This window comes from Lissotriton vulgaris, chromosome 3_1 (assembly GCF_964263255.1).
Source record: "Lissotriton vulgaris chromosome 3_1, aLisVul1.2, whole genome shotgun sequence".
Classification (NCBI taxonomy): Eukaryota; Metazoa; Chordata; class Amphibia; order Caudata; family Salamandridae; genus Lissotriton; species Lissotriton vulgaris.
In genome coordinates, this window is record NC_141689.1 from 552,721,591 (window position 1) to 552,744,411 (window position 22,821).

Here is a 22,821-nt window from a genome sequence, read left to right on the forward strand (position 1 = left end):
TTCAGTTTCAAGAGCACAGTAGCCCACTTTACGTATCTAAATAAAAAAAAAGATTTGCATGTTACACAATGTGCTTTGCAGCAGGCCTAATATCCCTCTGTGTTACTTTATGAGTCAAAACTGTGACTAGACAAAAATCAGAACTCTCCCAGAACTGTGTTAACCACTGGAGTTATGCTATTATAACCCCCTTTAAATTGCAGGGCATACAACGATCTCTGCAGCAGGTGTTATAACCCTGTACGATATTTTCAAACGCATTCTCTTAGTGGCCGATTAACTAATCTAGAACACCATTACATTTGTCCATGTTGCCAATTTCTTTGCAGCGGATTTTTAAAAAATGATTGTTCATGTTGGCTGAAGACTTTGCTTTTCAAGCTCCGCCTCTAGTGCCGGTGCCTTCACCCCTTTCCTGAGTCACACTTTGTACCCCCTAATGTACGAGTTCCTGGAATATTTTTGTTGTTTCCAGTTCCAGCACTGGGTGTCGCTCAAAGTGTGCCAGTTAGGGCTTTGATATATCACACATTGCTGTGTAATTAAAATATCACTTGCACACCTTCCGAGCTTTAAGTTTCGCCGCTCCATGCGTGTGTAACTCATCTAGTCCAGGTTATTTCCTTTGCTGTCTTGGACTACTATGGTACTTGTGATTCACATATAAAAGCAGGACTACAATGCCAAAAAATCAGAGCAAAAAAAAACCCCAGGACTTTATTAGTTACACGTGGACGGACCGGGAACAGCACGCCGTACCTTGCCACCACATAATTCTACTTTCTACGGGTTTGGACCGAAAGTTATTCAATTGTAATTCGCTGAGATATCAATTTAGTTTTTAGTCCAAGACCATATAAAACATGTGGACGGGCTGTGCGGCTGCCAGCAAGCTTTCTGAAAGAGATGTTGTTCAAAGAATATTTCGTCATGACAGCAGCTGTGTTTAGTGTTTCCCGATTGGTTAATCTACTGATTGTACGCTGAGACACCTTTTCTGATTGGATGGTGTTTATTTCCCTGTAACGTGCTTTGCTCCTTCATCGTAGAGGCAGATCACTTTTTGGAGTAGCGCGGTTGAAAAGCATGGAAATTTAAGAAACAGGAATACATATATATATTTTTAACGCAGAGTATATGAGAGCCAGGCAATACCCAAGTAGGGCCGAGAGTTAAAATGGACAAGGATCAAGGTAAGACTCTAATAAAGCCTTCGTCTTAGACTTCAGAGGGGTTTATAATTGTTTCCAGTTCCAGCACTGGGTGTCGCTCAAAGTGTATGAGTCAGTTTATCTCTTCTCTGCGTGTTGTCTGCACGCTTCACATGGAATGTGGAGATGGGAAATTTCCGATAGGGAAGCTCATCGAGCGTTCCCCGTCTTTTAAAATGTTTTTAAAATGAACTATTAAGACCGGCGGTTTCCTAAATTAGCTTCACCCCTTGTGTCTCTTTATTAGCATTCCCGGAGTGGAGCACGTCACAGTGGCGGCTGCCAATATTTTGAACAGGCGCTGCACTGAATTTGGGATGGCACAGCACCTAGTACATGCCTCATTCAATCCGGTTGCCAACTATCTAGAGCACAGATTCTTTGAATCTCTGGCTGGGCAATCTGCAACAGACGAGGTTTATTTTATTTATTTTTGCAATTTTATCCTTACCCTTCCTTGTGCCATTTACCTTGTCCCCTATGTTTTTTAAATTCTTTTCTTGAAACTTATGTAATTTTTAACTGATGTAAATTGCAACATGATTGCTCCTCTTGTAAAGCGCTCTGTTTCCTTCAGGTCTAGCCAGCACTATATAATAACTCATTAATTTAAATTTGTTCCCATTTAGTACATCTTTCTCTCTCTGTCTACTTCCCTAGCTCCTATCCCCTCTCCCCTGAATCTCTCACTTTGCCTGCTAGTCTGCCTAGCCTCCTGTCCTTTGTGCCCTTTGACTAAGCACTCCTTCTCCCCTTGTTGGGGAAAGATCCAATATTTATACTCTGGAGTCTCAGCAAACCCGCTGAGAGAGTCCATTGCACCAAGGGAGCCACTCACATCAAAGGTATGGTATTGCACCCCTTGCCAAAGCACTCCCTCTACCCTTTTTGGGGAAGGATTCAGTATGTAGGCCTTGGAGTCTCAGAGACCCCTCTGAGAGAGTCCACTGAGTAAAGGGAACCTCCCACAACAGAGATAGAGAAGTGATACCACTTCCCCTGGGATCACAACTTACTGGACTTTGGACGTTGCTTTGACTCGTCTACCGGTTTGTGTCCCCGTCACCCTTCCCCTCCTCTTTCCATGCTGTGTTCGTTACCCTCCTCTTCTCTTCCCCCCCTCATTACCCCTCCCCTGAATCTTTCCCCTTGCCTACTTTTCCCCTTACATATTTGTGCTTATTGTTTTATCTCAACCTTACAAGCTCATGTAAAGCGCTCTGATACCTCCGGGTCTAGCCAGCGCTATATAAAACCTTTAAAATAAATAAATAAAGTTACATAACTAGTAATTAAACTCTAACGATGACTTAAGTGGATGTGTGCAGGTGTAACTAGAAGAAACAGCTACATCAATTGGGGGGGGGGGGTTCCAGTAGCAAGGATGGAGCATTTCTGGAACCCCTATTTGCTCCAGAAATTTGCAGTTTCTTGTTTAGATAGGAGGGTGAGGAGGAGTGGAAGGCTCTGTGGGTAATGCAAACAATGTTGAATTGGACCTGTGCTTCAATGGGACAGCCTGTGGAGGGTTAGCAGGGCAGGGAAAATGTAGCCAAATCTCTTAAGACCTAAAACGAAGTGTGCTGCAACATGCAGAGTTGCCCATATTGGGCCTAAGTGAACTTTGGGACTTCCTGAGAGAAGGACAATTCCACAGTCTAGTCTAAAGAGAACAAGTGATGGCACCTCTATTTTGAGGTCTCGTTCCAAAATCAATTGTATGATGCCCCAAAGCTGCCTAAGTTGGAGTTGTGCACTGTTGGCCATAGCTGCGATGTAGCTGTAAAGATTGAGATGATTATCAAGGGTGATGCGTAGTGATCTGGCACTCTGGACAATGGCAGGGCAACCATCCAGGTCAGGAAGGTTAGCCATCCATTCTTGCACTGATGTTATTTTCTTTCGGATGTGAGATCCAAAGAAATTCAGCTTTAGTTGGGTTGGTTTTTAAATGGTGGTTGGACATCCAGTTTTGCATCTTTAAGAGAGTTTTAGAAAGCAAGGCAACGTCTTCAGGGAAAGAGATTTACAAGTATATTTGGGTGACTTTGGCATAGAGGTGGAAGAGAATCCCAGAGTCTCTTTGAAACACATACAGAGGCTGTAGGTAGAAGTTAAAGAGGGTCTGGGAGAGGATCGATCCGTGGGGGACTCCTTGGTGAACGATGACTGGTCTCAAGAATGATTTGCCCAATTTTACAATTTGGTAATGGTTGGATAGGTATGAGGAGAACCAGTTGAGGACAGTGCCCCCACATCCGATGCGAAGTTCAAGAGTACGAAGGAGGTCCACATGGTTGAGAGAGTTGAATGCAGGAGATAAATCCAGAAGGACCAGGAGGCAGGAGTTGCTGGAGTTAGGGATTCTGAAGGAGTCAACGACTGTTTGGAGGATCATAGTTTCTGTACTATGACCCTGACGGAAACCTGATTGAAGAGAGTCTAGGAGGTTGTTCGGTTGAATGTGTGAGGCTAGATTGGGATGCTGCACAACTTTCAATGACTTAGGCTAAAAATGGCAGTGTGGAGACTGGGCGGTAGCTATTCAGGTTCTCTGGATCGAGAGGTTTTTACATGAGAGGGTGATTCAAACCATTTTTATTCATTCTTGGAAGAGGTCCTGTTTAAGAGAGGAGTTCACCAAGGTGGTCCAGATGGGGATAAGGTGTGTGTCAAGAGATTTGCTGAAAGAACTTCGGATTGCGTCCTGATGGTGGTTTTAAGGTTTTATTTTGGAGATTGTTGTAGGTCCTGTTCAGAAATTGGAGAGAAGGATGACCATGATTTTAGTGCCTTGCGTGGTAGCGTTTCAACCATTTCTAGGGGGTCATTGATGGGCAGCGAGATATGGATGCCTTTAACTTTTTTATCGAAGAAATCCACAAAGGTGTGGCAACGGGCCACTGATGACATAGGAACTGAAGTGGTGGAGGGGTTAGTAGTCTGTGCAGTGACCTCGAACAGGCGCTTCGGTCTATTCTTTGCCGAATTCACGAGTATTCTGTTGTGGAAGGATTTGGCTCTGAGGATTTGATCTTTGTAAAGTTTTCATGCTTTGCGGCGCTTAGTCAAACTCAGGGGAAAGGGCTCTCTTTTCCATTATTTCTTGCATTTTCTCAACAGTTTTCTTTCTTCATAAAGCTCTTTAGAGAACCAGGGCCTGGGGGTTTAGCTGTGGATAATTTTCATTTCAGGGGTGCACATTTGTTGATAACGTGTTCTATGAGTGCTAAATAGTTTCTGCTATGCAAAAAAGCTAAACGGATACCAATGCCAATGCTTTTTCATGCTTTTGGTGTCAATGAGGTATGTGAGCAAGGTTTACCCCATGAGACCCACTCAGGGGGTCAGCAACTGCTTAGAAAATTAAATAATAGTGAGTTTAATGTAGATTTTCCTAGTTGTTATGATGGAAAGTCTTAATTTTATTAAAGACACGGAGGCGAGTACTATGCTTTTCTTATCTTGCTTTTATTGAATAGCAGCCAAGATAAGTAAAAAAAGCTACAGTTCCCAGGGGCCCAGGCAAACAGGCTGGCCAATGGGAACAAGGAAACAATGAGATATGTCAACCAATCATAACCTGGCAGTGTATATAACGTCACATCTGACTGCAGAGCTTCCTCTTTTCGCTGACAAGCAGATCAGATAAACTCAGAGATTATTGGAATGATCGCCAAAATAATGGAAAAAGCCAAAGTCCAGGAACAAACTTCTTGAGCTACAGGAATCCAGGAGAAACGAGTCGCAGGAACCCCAGCAGACGCCTCCGAACTGTAAGGAGAGGGGATCTGACGGCTTGAAGGCCATAAATGATGGTGAGCAGGATCCTCACGAAGATGTAGTCGGCAGAGCCAGATTTGCTAAAGGGAGGAGAGCACAAATTAGTTAAGAAGAGGTGGGATAATACTTGCCTCCTTGTCTTTATTAAAATTAAGACTTTCCGTCATAACAACTAGGAAAATCTACATTTTATGGCAAGACCGAAGGCTCCTATTATGCTTGTTCAAAGCATATCAACTACTACAGAAGCCACAGTATTGATTGGTTTACAATAAAACATACGAAAAACATTATCATTAGTCCAGAACATACGAAAAACATTGTCATTAGTCCAGAACATACGAAAAACATTGTCATTAGTCCAGTCTGCTGATCTCAGAATTCCCTCAAGACGGGAGCCTGCCCAAAAGGCCTTAGAAGCCATGGCTTCCCGAGTGGAGTGAGCTCCGAAAACTGAGACGTCAATGCCCGCAATAACCCAGCACACCCAACGGGCCAAGGTGGCTGAGGAGACAGGAAGGTGGGGCTTGCGGAAGGAGATCAGAAGTTGAGAATGAGAGGGCGCTCTGAGATCAGAAGTCCGTTGCTCATACACTTTTAAACACTGGCCCACACAAAACTTAGGATGAGAGGGAAAATAAGGGTAAAACACAGAATTTAAGTTCGTTTTGGTGAGTCTATGAATCTGGAACACAACACCTGTGGGAGCAAACTGTCGAGAAGAAACATCCAATGCTTTGACATCAGAAACACGCTTAATGGAAACTAGGCATAGAAGCATAGTAAGTTTGGCAGATAACATTTTCAAAGAAAGTGCAGCGTTGTCTGGCCAATCAGAAAATAATTTGAGAACAGAAACATCCCATAAAGAGGAATACTTAGCCAACGGAGGTTTAGAACAGCAAACTCCTCTCAGAAGGCGGCATATCAACGGGTGAGAGCCTACTGGTTTGCTATTGATGGGAGAATGATTAAGGGAAATAGCAGACCTGTACAAGTTGACTGTCCTATAGGACTTACCTGCGCTGGCTTAGGAAGCCATGAAATTAATCACAAAATTCAGAGGGGCTGAAAAGGGATCAACATGCCGTTCCAGACACCAGCTTGCCCAAAGAGACCAAGCGGATTTGTAAGCTTTGGATGTCCCAGGAGCCTAGGCTTTGCTGATAAGGATCAAAGCCTCTTGTGAAATGAGGATATCAGGAGGGGAAAGCTGGGTCTTTCCAAGCCGACAGAACTAGGGAGTTGTTCAGAATGAGATTGTGACGCAATCCCGCAATCCCTGAGGACTCAGTAGCAGGTCCTTGTGAGCCGGTAAAAGAACCGGGAAATCTACTGACATTTCCAACAGAGAGGGAAACCAAACCTGAGATTGCCAGAAAGGGTTCACTAGAACCAGAGAAGTCAACTGGTGACGAACCTGGGCAAGAACTCTGCTGATCATGAGAAAAGGAGGAAATGCATAATTGAGATGGAGAGACCAGTCCTGAAGGAAAGCATCTGTTGCTAGAGCTGATGGATCTGGACGCCAGCCGGAGAAACGGGGAACTGGGAGTTGAGACGGGAAACAAAGAGGTCTATGTAAAAAGGACCCCATTTTTGAGACAGAGATAGGAAAACGGATGGAAGCAGCTTCCAGTCGCTGGAGTCCCGAAGATACCGAGAGTGCCAATCAGCTACAGAGTTGAGATCCCCTGGAAGATATTCTGCTGTCAGGGAGAGTTGATTGGACAGACAAAATTCCCAAAGACTCTTTGCTAGCTCTGCCAAAGGTTTGAACTTGGTACCGCTGAGATGGTTGATATAGCAAACCGCAAAAACATTGTCCATGTGTAGAAGGATGGAACAGCGGACCTTGTTTTTTTGAAAGGCTTTGGATTGCAAAGGAGCCTGCAAGCATCTCTAAACAATTGATGTGCAATCTGGACTCCTCGCGTGACCATGTACCGCCAGTCGATATTGGACCACAGCGGGCGCCCCTACCCGCTAGGCTGGCATCTGATTCTAACACAAGATCTGGGGCCGTAGCGAAGATAGATCTCTCGTTCCACGCATCTAAATGGTCGATCCACCATTGAAGTTTGACGTATGATTCCTGGTCCAAAGCGATAAGGTCGGCGTAAGCCAAGCCTTGATGCAGATGTTTGAATTTTAGGTGTTGAAGAGCCCGATAGTGCAAGGGACCCAAAAAGATGGCCTGAATTGAGGAGGAGAGAAGACCGACTATTCTCGTAAGAGACCTCGGGGCTATGAGAGAGGACCGAAGGACGCCAGAAATCTCCGCTTTGATCGTGGAGACCTTGGACTGAGGAAGACGAAGGGAAGCTGTGGCGGAATCTACAAGAAAACCCAAGAACTCTATGGTCTGAGACGGAATCAGCATCGATTTGTCGAAATTGATGAGGAACCCCAGATTTAGGAGTAAAGTCTTGGTGGTACCCAGTTCGTACAGAAGTAGATGCTTGTCTGCATTCATAATCAGAATGTCGTCCAAATAAATTATCAATCAGATCCGCAGGAAGGCGACAACTGGTTTTAATAGTTTAGTAAAGCACCTGGGTGCTGATGAAAGGTCGAAGGGGAGAGCAGTGAAGCAGTAATTCACGCCCGACCACTGGAACTGTAAGAACTTGGAATGGGAAGGATGAATGGTAACCGTGAGATAAGCGTCCTGTAAGTCCAATCGAACCATCCAGTCGTGAGGACGAAGGGTATCTCTTAAGTGGAGAATAGTCTCCATTTTGAATTGGCGGTACACCACGTATTGATTGAACCAGTTCAAGCTTTTTTTGCTTTTTCTGAACAAGGAAGATGGAGCTCAGAAAACATGAAGGGTCGAAAGGGGATATTTGGATTGCCTGTTTCTGAATAAGAGACTGGCTCTCGGACGAGATTAGAAGAGCGATGTCTTTTGAAAAAAACAGAGGGGGGGAGCGTAGTCTGGAAAGGCTGAGAATAGAGCTCTATAAGATAACCTTGAACTGTGTTTAGCACCCAAGGATCTGTAGTGATAATTTGCCATCATGACAGGAACAGTTAAACGCCCTCTCACATGAGGAGGGAAAGAAAGACCTACCTTGTTGACTGTTGGTGTTGTGACGATAGTTCTTCTGGCCTCGACCTCGGAAGCCTCTACCCCGCTGTGGGTAGAACTGAGGCTTGTATTCTTGGGAGGAATTGTAGAAGGACCCCCTGGAGCCTTGGTTGTTATATGGACGGCCGGAAGAGCGGCCCCTGCCTCTGACCGGCCCTGCCAAAAACCCGTGGAGCAAACTCCTTCTTGATGGACAGTTGAGCTTTGTCCATTGAAGTGAAAGTGGATACAATTCTGCTGAGATCCCTGACAAGATTTTCACCAAAGAGAAGACCATTAGCCTGACGCCTGGATCTTGGGGAGCTAGATTGGCCAGCTTGGGATCCAATTTGATAAGAAGGCCTTCACGGCTTTCGTGCGTAATAGCAGCGTTGGCGTTCCCAAGTAAGCAGAAAGCATGTTGGACCCACATGGAGACGTCCTCTGCGGACAATTCAGAGCCATCAAGACGAGCCGACTCGGCCATATCAAAGATGCGTGCCAACGGACCCACAATATCCAGTAATTTATCCTGGCAGGTGGACCGGGCTTTGTCCACTCCTTTGCGAGGATCCTTACCAAATTTGGAAAAGCAGGTCAGAAGGGGTTGGTCAATGGCCGGGACTAAAGTAATCTTGTCCGGCAAAGACGGTTTCGGACACTCTGATTTCAACCTGGACCTGACTGAGTTCTCCAAGGGCAGCCAAAGCCAAGCTGAGATGTACTCTCCCACATGAGCAGGGGGGGGAACTAACGAACGGAACAGGACAAGAAAGGGCGAAGTCCCAAGCTGGGTCGCGCTAGAGCGCGAGCGCGAGCGTGAGGAAACCTGGAAAGGAGAGGGTTTACGACAAAACCACTAAACGGGCACTCGCGGGGGAGTAGGCAAAGGAGCGTGACGCAGGGAGAAAAAAAGGCACAAAGCCTAGATGCGCAGTCGTGCGAAAGTGCTGAATAAAATTGTAACGCTAAACTTAATAAGGCAACAATGTAATATGAAGTAATTTATAAACTACAAACATACAAGCATTAAAACAATGGGACAAAAGATAAAGTCGCTTATCTGACTGCGAGCAGCAAGAAAAGAGGAAGCTCTGCAGTCCGATGTGACATTATATACACTCCATATACACTGCCAGGTTATGATTGGTTGACATATCTCGTTTTTTCCTTGTTCCCATTGGCCAGCCTGTTTACCTGGGCCCCTGGGAACTGTAGTTTTTTCACTTATCTTGACTGCTATTCAATAAAAGAAAGATAAGAAAAGCATAATAGGAGCCTCCGGTCTTGCCTTTTTTTTGTTTTTTTTGTTGTTTTTTATTGTTAGCAGGCTGAAGAGGAGAACAGCAAACAAAAAAAGAAAAAAGATAATAATAATGCATAAAACACAATACATATATATAATGGCTGTCATACATAACAAATACACAATTAGGTCGGTATTGCAGTTGAAAGCAAAAGAAAGGCAAGAAGGAGAGAAAAAAAAAAATAGCAATTTCATGTTAACAATCTCCAAACACTATGAGCGTTGTCAAATAACACAGTTTTTCAAAAGTGTAGCATCAGCGTTCTATAAAAGTACCCCAATTTTTTTCATAGTTTTTCATTGCTTTTATGCCCCTGATGTTTGCTAAAGCAAGCTCCATTGAGTGTATTTCCGTTACCAATGCCCACCAATCCCAGATTTTTGGTGTTTCTGAGCTGATCCAAGCTCTTGCCACAGTTAGTTTAGCACAGGACATTAATATTGTAATCAGGGCGGCATGTGGAAGTGAATCTGAATAGATGTCTAATAGAACTGACACCGCTGTTAGGGCTGGTATCTGTATCTGCTTCATATGCAGAATTTTTTCAACTTCGCACCAGAAGATTTTCAGGTTCGGGCATGAGAACAGCATATGTGTCAGGTCTGCCGCTTCAGTAGAACATTTAGGGCATTTAGTGCGATCGCTATGAGTGTTGTTATGAGACCATTTAGAGATTTTTTCGGGGGTGTAGTATAGCATACATGTTGTTCTAAATTGTTGGAGTCTTAAGCTGGATGATCGTGCTCGTTTATTAATATTCATTAAAGAATTTGTTATCTGTGTAGGAGTTATGTTTGATCCCAATATTCTGCTCCATTTATCAGCGTGCTTTCTGCAATCGTTAGGTTTGACAGCAATAAGAGTTCTATATGTCTCACTTATAACAGATTTGTTTTTTGATGAGTGTAAACAAATCCAGATGTCAGATTCTGGGGCTTCCAAAATTTGTTTTTTATTGATCAGGAAATCATGTATCTGTAGGAATTTGTATCTCATATTTTCGGATAGGTTGTATAGTTGCTTAATAGTGTCGAAATCCATGAAGCCCTGTACATTATATAAATCCCCTAAGGTATTAATACCTAGTCTAGACCATCGGTGGCCAGTGTTATCATTAAAGATATTTGGTAGGCCTGGATTTCCCCATAGTGGTAAATTTGAATGAAAAAAGTTAGTATCACAAAAAGATAAAATATTGCCCCATATCTTTGTTATATCTCTAGCTGTCTTAAATTTGACTCTTTTGTAGTAATTGGGATCATTAGTTCTAAATAAGAATAAATTTGAATCAGATTTTAACATGAAATAATGAAAAAATAAAGCCCTTCCTTCGTTGAGTAATGAACGTAAACGATTAGTGAAGGCAGACCAAAAATATAATTTAAAGTCCGGAAAATTAAGCCCACCTTCAGATGTGTCATTTTTCATAAGGTTCAATGATCTTCTCGCCTTTTTATACCCCCATATAAAACTGCTAAATATTCCATCCAATTTCTTGAAAAATTGATTATTTAGTGCTAATGGTATAGATCGAAATAGGTATATAAATTTAGGTTATAGCTTCATTTTAATCAAATTAATTCTGCCAATTATATTGAGAGGTAGCCTATGCCATTTTTTTAATAATAACCTAGTAGATTTAATTAATTCATCGTAGTTTATTTTGTTGATGTCTTGTATTTTAGCTGTTATTCTTATTCCCAAATAAGTGGCTATTTTGCATATCTCAGGCATCACCACAGGAGGGGCATAATTAACTATTATTTGTGTTTTTTGTAGGTTTAATTTATAGCCCGCTACTTTGCCACATTTCTCTGCTTCTAAAATTATTCCTTTTTGGGCCTCTACAGCATCTTCCGTGTAGACTGCTATGTCGTCAGCATATGCTGTTATTTTTAATTCTTGGTGTCCTGATTTAAACGGTATGATCTGGGTTTGAGATTGAAGGGCTAGCAAAAAGGGTTCTAAAGAAAGTGCAAATAAAAGAGGTGAGAGAGGGCAGCCTTGTCGAGTTCCTCGTAAAATCCTGAAATCTGAAGATACCAGCCCCCCATAGCTAGTAAATGCAGTGGGGTGGGGAATTCATATCTCCCGACGCCCGAGACATCTAGATTTTCTTCAAGGGCAAGAGGTTTTAATTTCTGTTTTGTCCGAAGGACAAGTAGAAAGTCCTAAAGTAATTAGATACACAGCTGTTGAACTCTGTTGTTCACATCCAGTTAATAAGTCGCTCAGAGCAGTTTATTAGCACTGAAAGGACAAATGCAAAAGCTGGGGGTTGCACTTTCACTTTCCCCTGAGCAGAAGAACATGATGGAGCGAAGGTCAAAGTTGCAGCTACCTCCGACCCCAGCATGTACATCCACAGCAGTATCAGGCTCACGTGTGGCTTGTGGGCCCCCTCCTGGTCCTTTCATTTACTTTGTGCTTGAGACAAACATCGAGCTTCTGCAGCTCCAGAACACCCGCAGCACTGGCATGTAAGAGACTGCCTTTTCTGCCTCTTGGCCCCCGCTCTAACTTGAACTTGTGATCCCTGCCTTTCATTATGTGCTTCACCCTTGGGCCTCTTACGGCCCCAAGATTCCTCCACATCCTCACCTCCAGGAACTACTGTAAAGCACCTTGTTTTCCCTTCTCATGAAGCTCGTGCCCCCCCTCCCCTTTGTATTTCCTATACATCTTATGTTTTACCCGGTGCCTATACCTGCTAACCCCCCTCCGCCGCTATCTCTGACAGACCTGACCCCCTTCTCTTGGCCTCTCATATCTTACGCGTACATTACATCTCCTTACTTTCCACATGGGGCTTTCATGCAGGCCTCAGGCTCGCACCTATTTCTGTATGTGCACTTCGTCTCACTTTTTGCCTTCTCCAGGGTGCACCGTAAAGACACAGTTGTAGCAGCTACTGCAGCTGTGAGGTTCTTGATAGGCGTCTTTCATCTGCAGGTTCACAGACTAAGGCTAATTAATGTGAACGGGTGGGTGAGTGGGTTAAAGGGTGGATGGATAGATGCAAGGATTGATGTAAGAATGGGTGAGTGAAAGGATTGAAGGATTAACGCAAGGGTAAATGAATGGATGGGGTGAACGAGGATGGATGAGTGAAAGGATGGATGGCTGAATGAAATGTTGGATTGACGGCTGAAAGAGAAGATGGAAGGGTGGATGGTTGGGTGGGTGGATGGATGATAGGTGGATAGGTGGGTGGATGGAGGATAGGTGGATAGGTGTGTGGATGGATGGATAAGTGGGTGGATGGATGGATAAGTGGATAGGTGGGCGGGTGGAGGATAGGTGGATAGGTGAGTGGATGGATGGATAAGTGGGTGGCTCGGTGGAAAGGTTGCTGGATGGATAGATTGAGGGGTGGATAGTGGAGTGAAAAGGCTGATGAGTGAAAGGGTAGATGGAGGGGGTTGAAAGGGTGGATGGATGAGCAAAAGGACAGATTGATGGTGGGATGGGTGAAAGGAAGGCTGGATATACGAGTTGAAAGGAGGATGGATGGGGTGAAAGGATGGATGGATGAGTGAAAGAATGGATGGAAGATGAGTGCAACTGTGGATGGATATCTGAGTTAAAAAGAGGATGATGGGGTTAAAGCGTGGATGTATGAGTGAAAGGATGGATGGAGGGAGGGATGAATGAATGGAAGGAGGAATGGATGAGTTTGATGGATAGATTTGGAGATGGAAGGATAGGGTTGGAGAAGGGTGTCACGAACCCCCCCATTGTAGCAGCTACAGTGGGGGTGCAGCCCTTAATGTGCCTCTTCGGTCTACTACTCAGCAGACAAAGGCTGATGAGTAATGTGAAAGAACAGGTGATTGAGTGAAAGGATGGATGGATGTGTGGGTGAAAGGGTGGTTGGATGAGTGAGTGTAAGTGTGTCTGGCTAGATGGATGAATGAATGAGTGAAAGGATAGGTTCAAGGATGGATGAGTGACAGGTATGGTGGATGGACGACTGATGTGATGAAGGAAAGAGTGGATGCATGGGTTATAGGGTTATAGGGTGGATGGATTAGTGAGAGAAAAGATGGATAAGTGGAAGGATGGATGGGTGGGCGGAAGGATGGATAAATGGATGGATGAATAAAAAGGAGGGTGGATGGAAGGATTGAAAGGGTGGTGGATGGGTGAGAAAAAGGATGGGTGGGTGGCTGCAATAGATGGATGTATAGGTTTGGAGATGGTTGGGTAGGTTTAGATATGGGTGGGCGGATGGTTGGATGGAAAAACAATGGTGAAAGGCTATTGGATGAAAGAATGAATGGATGACAATGTAAAGGTAAAATGGTAGATATGAGTGGGCGAATGAAAAGATGAATGGGTAGATGCTTGGATGGGAAAGACAAGAGCTTTTCTAGAGAGGGTTGCAATGGCTTTCTTCACTTGCTTGGTAGCATAAGAACTTTGGTTCAAAGTGGGGTGTATTTTAATTTTCTGCTCACGCACTTGGCCTGCACTATGCTCGTTACTCTATCTCGGCTTATCAGGTGAGCGTGGTGCTGTTTGCCAGCACGTTCTTCCTAGACAGCCAACTGTTTTTGTTCTCAAAAAGCCCACATTGCCACAGTAGTTCCTGAAACTGAACAAAACTACTTTTTGTGCAGATATGCTTCTTGTAAAAGAGCTGAATGCTGATACACACAGTGAAGTCAGCCGATAGATAGAGAGAGCATTTTAATTAAAACAAAAGTTCTTGGTTAAAGCTCAATTGTTAAAGAAAGCCACAAAAGTGCACAATGATGGATGTCCTTGCATTAATGCAGATTTACATCTTTCATGAATTCACATGAATATCTTTAAGTAGGCCAGGAAATCATACTCTAGGAAATATTTGTGAATTGCACTTTCACATGAGCTATGAATGTGTAGTTTTGCCACTGCGAAAAACTGTTGAATGTTTACAAGTTCACTTTTCTTCAAACCACATTTTTCCCAGCCCTCAAAGAAATGTTACTACTGTCAGGAGTACATTTCCAACCCTTCTCAGTATTGGAAAGGATTAAAGAGAGCTGATGAAAGCCCTCAAAATATGCGCGTTAGCAGGTTTGCATAGACTCAAAAGAGCATTCTAACCCTGTAAATATTGCTTACTGCTACCTCCAAACCCAGCATGTAGACTTGCAGAAAGGATGCAAAATAAGGGATTTGCTAGTATTCAAATCCGTCTATACTATGAGCCTGACATAACCAGAGTGGCAATTGCCAAAACTCTTTTATGACGAGACTGCTGCCATTATTTGACGGTGCACTATATGGCACTAAAGGGACAAGTGGGTTTTGTTAAAGGACAAGCAGATTTATGAAGCTACTTGTCCCATGGACAACTAGATATTTTATTAAATTCCACACCCCTGCTGGCTTGTCATACAGTGCTTTAATACATTTCAAAAATTCCCCCCCAAACCTTAATTTGGATAGTACGCACCAGAGAAAATCCCATCCCACTCGGTCGAAAGTTTTTTCAGCATCTAACAAAATCATACTGAGTGGGGTGGAATCAGTCTCTGCAACGTCAAATGCTGTTATGGCCGTGTTGACATCTATGGTAGTGTCTCTCCCAATAATGAAGCCATGTTGCTGTGGATGGATAATCATGGGCATAATGGGGGCCAGTCTTAGAGCTAGAATTTTGGCGAAAATTTTAGCATCTGTATTTATCAGTGAAATAGGGCGATAAGACCCTCTTTCCTCTTTCGGTTTGTCCTTCTTCAGAAAAAATATTATTTTAGCCCTATTCCAAGATTGTGGTGTTTTCCCTTCAAGGCCTACAGATTGAATTACTTTCAGCAAGGGTTGTTCGAGCTCTTTTAGGCATATTTTATATATTTCTAATGGTATAGTATCTTCCCCTGCTGCTTTTCCTGAGGGTAATGAGGCAATAGCTTGATGTAGTTCTAGCATAGTTATCTCATCAGACAGCGAGTCTATTTCAGTGATATTTTGAGTGTCTATGGTGTGTTTTTCAATATATTTCTGTATGTCATCTATGCTGGGGGTTGTTTCTGGGGTGTATAAATTCTTGTAATAGTCAGCAAATTGTTCCAAGATGTCTTGAGGTTTATTGTAGATTTTGTTCCCTCTCCCCCGAATACTAGTGATTGTAACATTTGCTCTGTCTTCCGCTGTTTTATAGGCCAAAATTTTCCCAATTTTATCCCCACCTTCATAGTGATTTATTTTGAATTTATGTAGGCTGTTTATGCTCTTTTTAATAAATTTGGATTTTGCTTCATTTTTCAGTGACGTGAGTTTAAGCCCTATTTCTATGCTTGATGTCAAGTTAGCCTGGAGGGATGATGACAAAAGTTCCTCTTGGATAGTTATTTTTGACATCAAAGTATCATTCTTTTTTTTTTGATTCTATATTTTGTCTAATCACATAAGTTTGAGTATAGCCTCTAATACTAGCTTTGCAAGCATCCCAAACTATTGCTGGTGATGCTGTATTTAAGTTTATATTCATAAATTCTGTAAGATGCAGTTTTAGCTGTGTTGTATAATCTGTATCTGATAGTAGGTGTCTTGGGAAAGAAAAAGGCCTAGACGTAACTCTATTATCTGTTGTTTTAAATGATAAAATTATGGCATTATGGTCAGAGGAGATGCGTGGGCATAAGATCATAGAGCTTGTATTCAGTAAGTTGTCGCTTATAAATGCCATATCAAGCCTTGAACATAATTTATGGGGTGCTGAATAGTACGTATATCCTGGCTTACTAGCATATAAGTATCGCCAAGCATCTTTTAAATTATGTATACGGCAAATATCCAATATGGAAGCCCTTGTTTTATGCATTCTTTGATGTCCCCCAGATCTAGTAGTGTCTATTCTATAATCCATGATACAATTAAAATCTCCCATAACAATAAGTTCTCCCGTCCAGTCTAGAAGCTTAAAGTTCAATTCGTCAAAGACAGTAGGCTCATCTATATTGCTTCCATATACCACACACAAAACATAGTAGACATTCTCCACCCGTTTCTGAGCAATGGCCCATCTGCCATTTTTGTCGCAAGATGTTTGTATTGTCTCAGCCTTAAATCGCTTATCTTTAAGTATAGCAACTCCCCTAACAGGTTGGCAATATGATGAGCTGATGATAACTTCGTATCCTAAATGATTGAGGAGTTTTCTATCCTTCCCTGTGATATGTGTCTCAGATAGAAGAGCAATATGTGAGTTATGCAGCTTTAATTCTTCTTTTATCAACATTCGTTTATTCTTGCTATTTAGCCCAGCAACATTCCAGGCCAGACATTTTATTTCATACATCTATATATCAGTTTAACCCAAAAAAGAGACAAAATTAAAGCTCTGCTCTCGAAGCTTATCTTATATTTATCAAAGCATTGCCTTGATCTCCTGTATTGTGTTCTAAGAATTCGTTTGATATACAAAAAAATTCCAGTATCGTTGTTTAGTTTCACCCCCTCAACCTGCAAACTATTTTCTTCATTTTTACCTCCCCCACCCTCAACCCCCCAGAATGCGGAGAACACCCTCCCACCGCCCCCCTCCCCCCTAGCTCTTACCCCAGCCGGAGTAGAGCCATCCCTCAGCATCTGCTGCCGCTGGATGGGCAGCTGGTTGGCAGGTCAGCACCGGAGCCCCCCCCCCTCTCTGCACTTAGACAGTCCATAAATCCATAAGTCCACCGAAAAGAAAGTGAGATTAATATTAATCTAGAGTGTTGCAAGCACACTACCTAGACAAATTTATAAATTTAGACACCTGAAGAAGAAAAAAATAGAAAAAGGCTCTTAGTAAAGAATAGAGAAAATTCTCTTTACAATGTCTCTGTTTATGTTAGTGCTTAATTCTTCGTTTTAGAGTTGGTCTTGCTTGAGCCAGCAGTAGTGTCGGCTAAATATGCTTCTGCTTCTTTTATGTCCGTAAAAAAGTAGGTGCGGCCCCCTTTTATTACCTTTAAACGTGCTGGTTCCTGAAGAAATACTTGGGCGCCGCTTGATTTAATTGGATCAATCAACTTGCGTAACAACCATCGCCTGTCCATAGTTTCTTTACTGAGGTCAGAGCGGACAAAGATCGAGATCGCACCAATAGTTACCGGGGTGTTAGGGCGAGCTCTCTGCCAGATTGCTTGACGAAGTAGAAAGTTGCCAAAAAAAACCAAGAAGGGGCGCGGGAACTGCCCACCTCTGTTTCTCTGTATTATAGGAAGGCGGTGTGCTCTCTGAATTTGTGAGTCCCAATCCCAGTCCGCTAAATCAGGAAAAGCTTTCTGAAGTAGCCCTACTAAGTAAGCCCTCGGATCAGATCCCACTGTTCCTTCCGGTATGCCAAAAATTCTTAAATTCGAGCGTCTCTGTCTGTTCTCCAAATCCTCCACTTTTTGCTGTAGAGTCGCAATCTGTGTTTCATGTTTATCGGATGAGGATGCAGTTCTAGCACTTGTTTCTTCCACATCGGCAACTCTTTGCTGTAGTTCCACGATATCCTGTGAGATTCCTCCAAATTTTCCAGTCAGTTCTTGCAGAGCTATCTGTACTTTGTTGTTATCTTCTCTCAATTGTAAATAATGTTCTTGAGCCTCAGTCCGTTGATTACTTAATAGCTGGAGTATTATATCCAGCGGGGAGGCATCAGTTGAGTCTCGTAAGTTTGGCTCCTCTTCAGGGGCAGTCGTATAGGCTGTTATATGGCTATTATTCTCCAAGATATTATGAGATAATGAGAGTTCATAAGAGGGGCTCACAGTAGATATAGGAAGAGCAGCATTCTCTGTTGTCTTTGCATCTGTTACAGCTAAAGAGCATGTTTGTGACTCAGACATCTCGCTCTCTATCGCAGGAGTATCTATGATAGAATCTTGCGGCTCATACAGCATTGATATGGGCATTTGTTCAGAGAGAGTATCTGATGCAGTGTTAGGAGATATATTAGACAAGTTAGGTAAAGCAATTGAGGGATCACTTTTTCCATTGTTGGCATCATCATTATTAGCATCATTGGTAGTTCTTTGTGCAGTTTTTGAAAATAGTTCTGTTGGGCTTGCTCCAGACAATCTTTGGGTCATGTTTTTAACTAGCCCCTTTGTCACCATCCATCTTATTAGCGGGCTTTTATCTTGTAAAGTTTTTGTCGAAGTCTGGCTGTTATTTATCATAGAGCTGTTTATCGATAAGCTTGGTTTATTGCTTTTTTTTTGCCTTGGATTTATTTCTTTGTGTACGTCCTTTCTTAGTTTTTGATTTTATAATTTTACCAACATTGTTCTCCTTCTCCCCTAGCTCATCTTCTGTTTCAGCGTCACAATCTTCAAAAGAGCTTAGTTCCATGATGTCTGTCTGTTCTGTTACCAGGTCTCCCACTAGCCCACCTTCAGCTAAGTCTGTTATAGGAGCCATTGCCATAGTTCCTTGATCAGTACTGGCTGCTGAGCCTGTTAAATCGGCATCTGTCCCGCCAGTAGTATTTTGAATATCTGTTCATGAGTTAAAGCTTGACTTACTTGATGTTTCTGTTTCTGTTACTTTAGTTGTATCTATATCTTAGACCCCATTTAAGATATCCGCCAAATCTTCCTTGTCTGCCCTTACTTTTGTCATTATATAGTTTTTAGCGTCATTTTTAACAGTAGTTTTAGCAACTGCTTCCCCATATGCCCAATTTTTTTCCCAACCGCTGCCAAAGAGATGTTAGAAATGTTAGTCTTTTTCAGTACCTGCTTTGTGATGCTGCTGTCCTCCTGTCGTTGAGCTCCCATCATGCCTGAGGCTTCAATCGTCTCTGCGCATTCTGTAAGAGCGGGAAGTTTAGTTTTTTTCTTCTTCTCCCCCTCCTTACTAGCAGCTGGGGCATTTGGCATAGTTGAGATTGCAAAGGTGAGTCCTTCCCGAGGAGTATTATCTGGCACAGACTGTGGGGTCAAAGGGGTAACAGACGCCGTTACTGTTGTCAGGTTAGACGAGCTGCTCTGTAGCTGTAATTGCACAGGTGAATGAGGAGAAGATGCCTGTTTACTCGCTGTATTTTTACTGTTCCTCGTAGTTCTAGGGGGGTGCTTCGGTGACATTCTTCTTTGTTTCCAGAAATTCGAGACCTGATGGCTCAAACAGCTCAGGCGTGCAAGTCCAGATGAGCGGAGCCCAGAGCCTTTGAGCAGACCAAAAATCGTCTGCCGAAGGAGCGCAGTTGTGGCAGCAAGGTAGAGCATCTATGCCGAGTTACCACTCTTCTTACAGCAAAACAAGGTTTCCCCAGGTTAGTGATGGCTTCAAACCCATTGCCGACTCTTTTCCCGGCGCAGCGCGGCACTGTTTCCTCAAATCAGCGTCCGCGTCAAAATTCAGTCATTGGGCTGCCGCTGCCGACTTCTTCTCTCGGCATAGCTCGCGTTCTTCTCTCGGCATAGCTCACGTTCGTTGTCGGTTTCGGTTTCGGTGCACCGATGCAGAGCAGGCGGCTCTGCTTCTTTCCTTCGGCAGCCAGCAAAGCGCAACACAAACTCCCTCGCGCTGATGCGCTGATGCCGGTTTTCAGCTCTGCTGTTTAGATCTGCCTCATTTCGATGATTATCGCATCTCGCATGCGAAGAGAGGGGAGACTCCGGGTGAGCTGCTGGCGTTGATCCTCACTCCGCCATCTTGGATCCCTCACTCCGCCATCTTGGATCCTCCGGTCTTGCCATAAAATTTAGAATATATAATTAGTAAAATGTAAAATGAAATACTTTAAAATGTTCTGTAATTGTGAAGGTATTTGAAACTGGAGGCCAAAAATCAAGTTGGTATCCTGAGACTGATTAGTGGGAGTAGTGCAAGTACATCAAACAGAATGTAGTATTAGCGATTTGTTTAGTTTGTGAATTATATAAAATATGTAATACTTTGTGTATTTGATTACTGATTTTTTATTTTTATCCGTATTTTTTTGAGGTTCACATCATTAAAATTACATACCCTGGCTTCCAGCAATGACTCAGTGTAGGTCCCCAGATTCCAGTAATGATTAAGTGGGGGCTCAAAGAAGTCAAAATGTTAGTAACCACTGGCTAAGACGATTTTGTAAAACCTTAAAAACATAGTTGACACGTGGCTTCCTGTTGTGTAATACCTTAGAGTGGTTCTGGCATTTTAGCTTTAATACTCTGCATGCTAGGGTTTTGAACCCATCAAGACAATGTTAAAAGAAAAACCATAAGCCCCACAATGCAAAATGCTGTTGACTGAAACACCAGGTATGGCTGATGGGATCATATACCATAGTGCCATGCAGACTTGTGAAATTCAAATTAAAATGTAATTCCTTACTTCCTCCCTTTTATTAATGTTGGGTATTGGATGGAAAAGGTTCAGTTGGGTAGAAACAAAAAGTTTTCTTTTGTGAAAAAAGTAAAATTATTAAGGATAAAGCATTTATAAGTGGTAATGTAGTTTACCTAAGAACTGCACAGAACAGGAATCAATATATGTCCGCTATTTTCTTTTAATCAGGACAATAATTTTCATGTCAAAATAATTTTTAGATATTTTTGAATATTAAATGGACTGACAAATATAATAAAATGACAAATAACATAATGACAACAACAAAGAAATAGTGACTGATGTGACAAATAGTGAAATAAATCATCTAAACCATCTAATCCATAGATACGCCTGTATTATCATCCCCTTTTGTTTCACTGTATTATGTAGACAGAAACAATTTTCTTTATTTAACTCTTTTTATTAACTTTTGCATCATAGTACAAACAGCCTCTAATGTTTAGTCATGGCCATTTGCTTCTGCCTGTACTTCCTTTCATTGCCTCTGCTTCACAACCCCAACTCACACAACAACTCACTCACCTGTAAACACTGAATTTGTTTATCTTTTGGTGCGGTCGGTACTTCAACAGCTGTGTACTTCCTTCACACACTTTCACTCAATTTCATTTGGCACAAAATAAGCCATTTTTCGTAGTGCTTTGCAGAGAGGCCAAGGATTGGATAATTATGGAGCCTGAACACCTTTATGAAAAAGCGATAGGCACAGTGAGAAACTCACACTGCCTTCAGCTTTACCTCCTGAACTCTCAATTGTGCCCAATCATGAAAACCCATCAACAAGCCGACCCACAAGGGCGACTCCGTTCATAGACTGCACTATATAAAAGCCTTTTATGAAAAAATACAGATACACAAAATCTGGAAAAAGCTAATATTCCTAGGAAATGCAAGATGAAGGAAAATGTCAGCATGCACTGCACACCGCAACATGGATTGCCGAAAGGGTTTTTGCAGTTATTATTGAGAAATCAATCAGTATTTTGCTTGTAAAATTGGGGACATTGTGAGAAAACGAGTGTATTATATGTTGCGGTTGTGTGACCTAACAGTGTAATACACTCACAGTACCTTCTTGGGTTCAGTCAGGCTAGTTAGTTAAACCCTTAGCTCAACCCTGTGTTGCTATTGCTTTGGTTAGTCAAGCTTAAACAGTGGAACAAGTGTAAAGCATTTACAAGTACTAAAACAACAAAATGGGAAAGTCACACAACACAAATGAAATATGACACCAATTTATAGAAACTAGCAGCCTGCCCCAACGTTGCCTGGGGCAGAAGGGGGCTGGGGGCTGCATTTTTACCCGGGGCAGAAGGTGGCTGGGGCAGCATGTTGTCGAGCGGTGCACCTGCCGACTCCCTCCCGCCCCCCCCCCGGCCCGCCCCGCCCCGCCTCCCGCCTCCCGCCCGGACTCCAGCAACATCCGATTTAAGTTAAGTAGCAGCCCGCACGGTGCACCCGCCGACTCCCTCCCGCCTCCCGCCCCAGCAACATCTCCAGCAACGTACCTCTCACTGCTCCTCCGCTTCCCGCCGCTCCTCCCCGCTCTGCCACTGCTCCTCCAGTTCTTGCCGCTCCGCAGCTCCTACCGGCGCTGTTGTCCTCCGCTCTTCCTGGTTCTGGTGAACGCCGCTCCTCCCCTCACGCAGACATCGCTCATGTCATCTGCTCTTCCTGGTTCTGGTGAACGCCGCTCCTCCCCTCACGCAGACGTCGCTGCCGGCGCTAGTTGCAAATACTACTTTCTTTCATTTATTAATATTTTAAACAACGTTTTATTTTTTATTTTCACGTAGCCTATGTCCTTCTGCTTGCCCTGAGGTTTTCTAAGATGTCTTGGGTGTGTAGATTGGCGCTGTGGTTCCCGAGATTACCTTGCCCAAAGGTGCAAGTTCTCTCTTTATAATAGTAGTATAGATATAGCCTATTTTTATGAATTTTTAGATGCCAAAATAAACAAAATCCACTGGAGGGTTCCGGAGATATATATTTTTAAGTGAATGTAAATCCCTGCAGTCAACATGTATTGGTAAATTCTGTGGTTAGTGTAAACTTTATAAAACTTTTATCAAGTTATGCTTGGCTACTCCGGCCCACTTTGGTTGACCGACTGCTTCAGTGAGGAGGTCAAGAGCCA

General features: G+C 43.0%; 1 protein-coding gene across 1 annotated transcript in view; it reads left to right on the forward strand.

Moving 5' to 3' along the window:
* Nucleotides 1-999: 999 nt before the first annotated feature.
* The window catches only part of FAM151B (family with sequence similarity 151 member B), a 504,061-nt gene continuing 482,239 nt past the window's right edge, over nt 1,000-22,821 (forward strand). Inside the window, exon 1 of the mRNA XM_086960833.1 lies at nt 1,000-1,193. Within this exon, the coding sequence (XP_086816959.1) occupies nt 1,178-1,193 (16 nt within the window). The 5' untranslated portion in view covers nt 1,000-1,177. The remainder of the gene's footprint in view (nt 1,194-22,821) is intronic.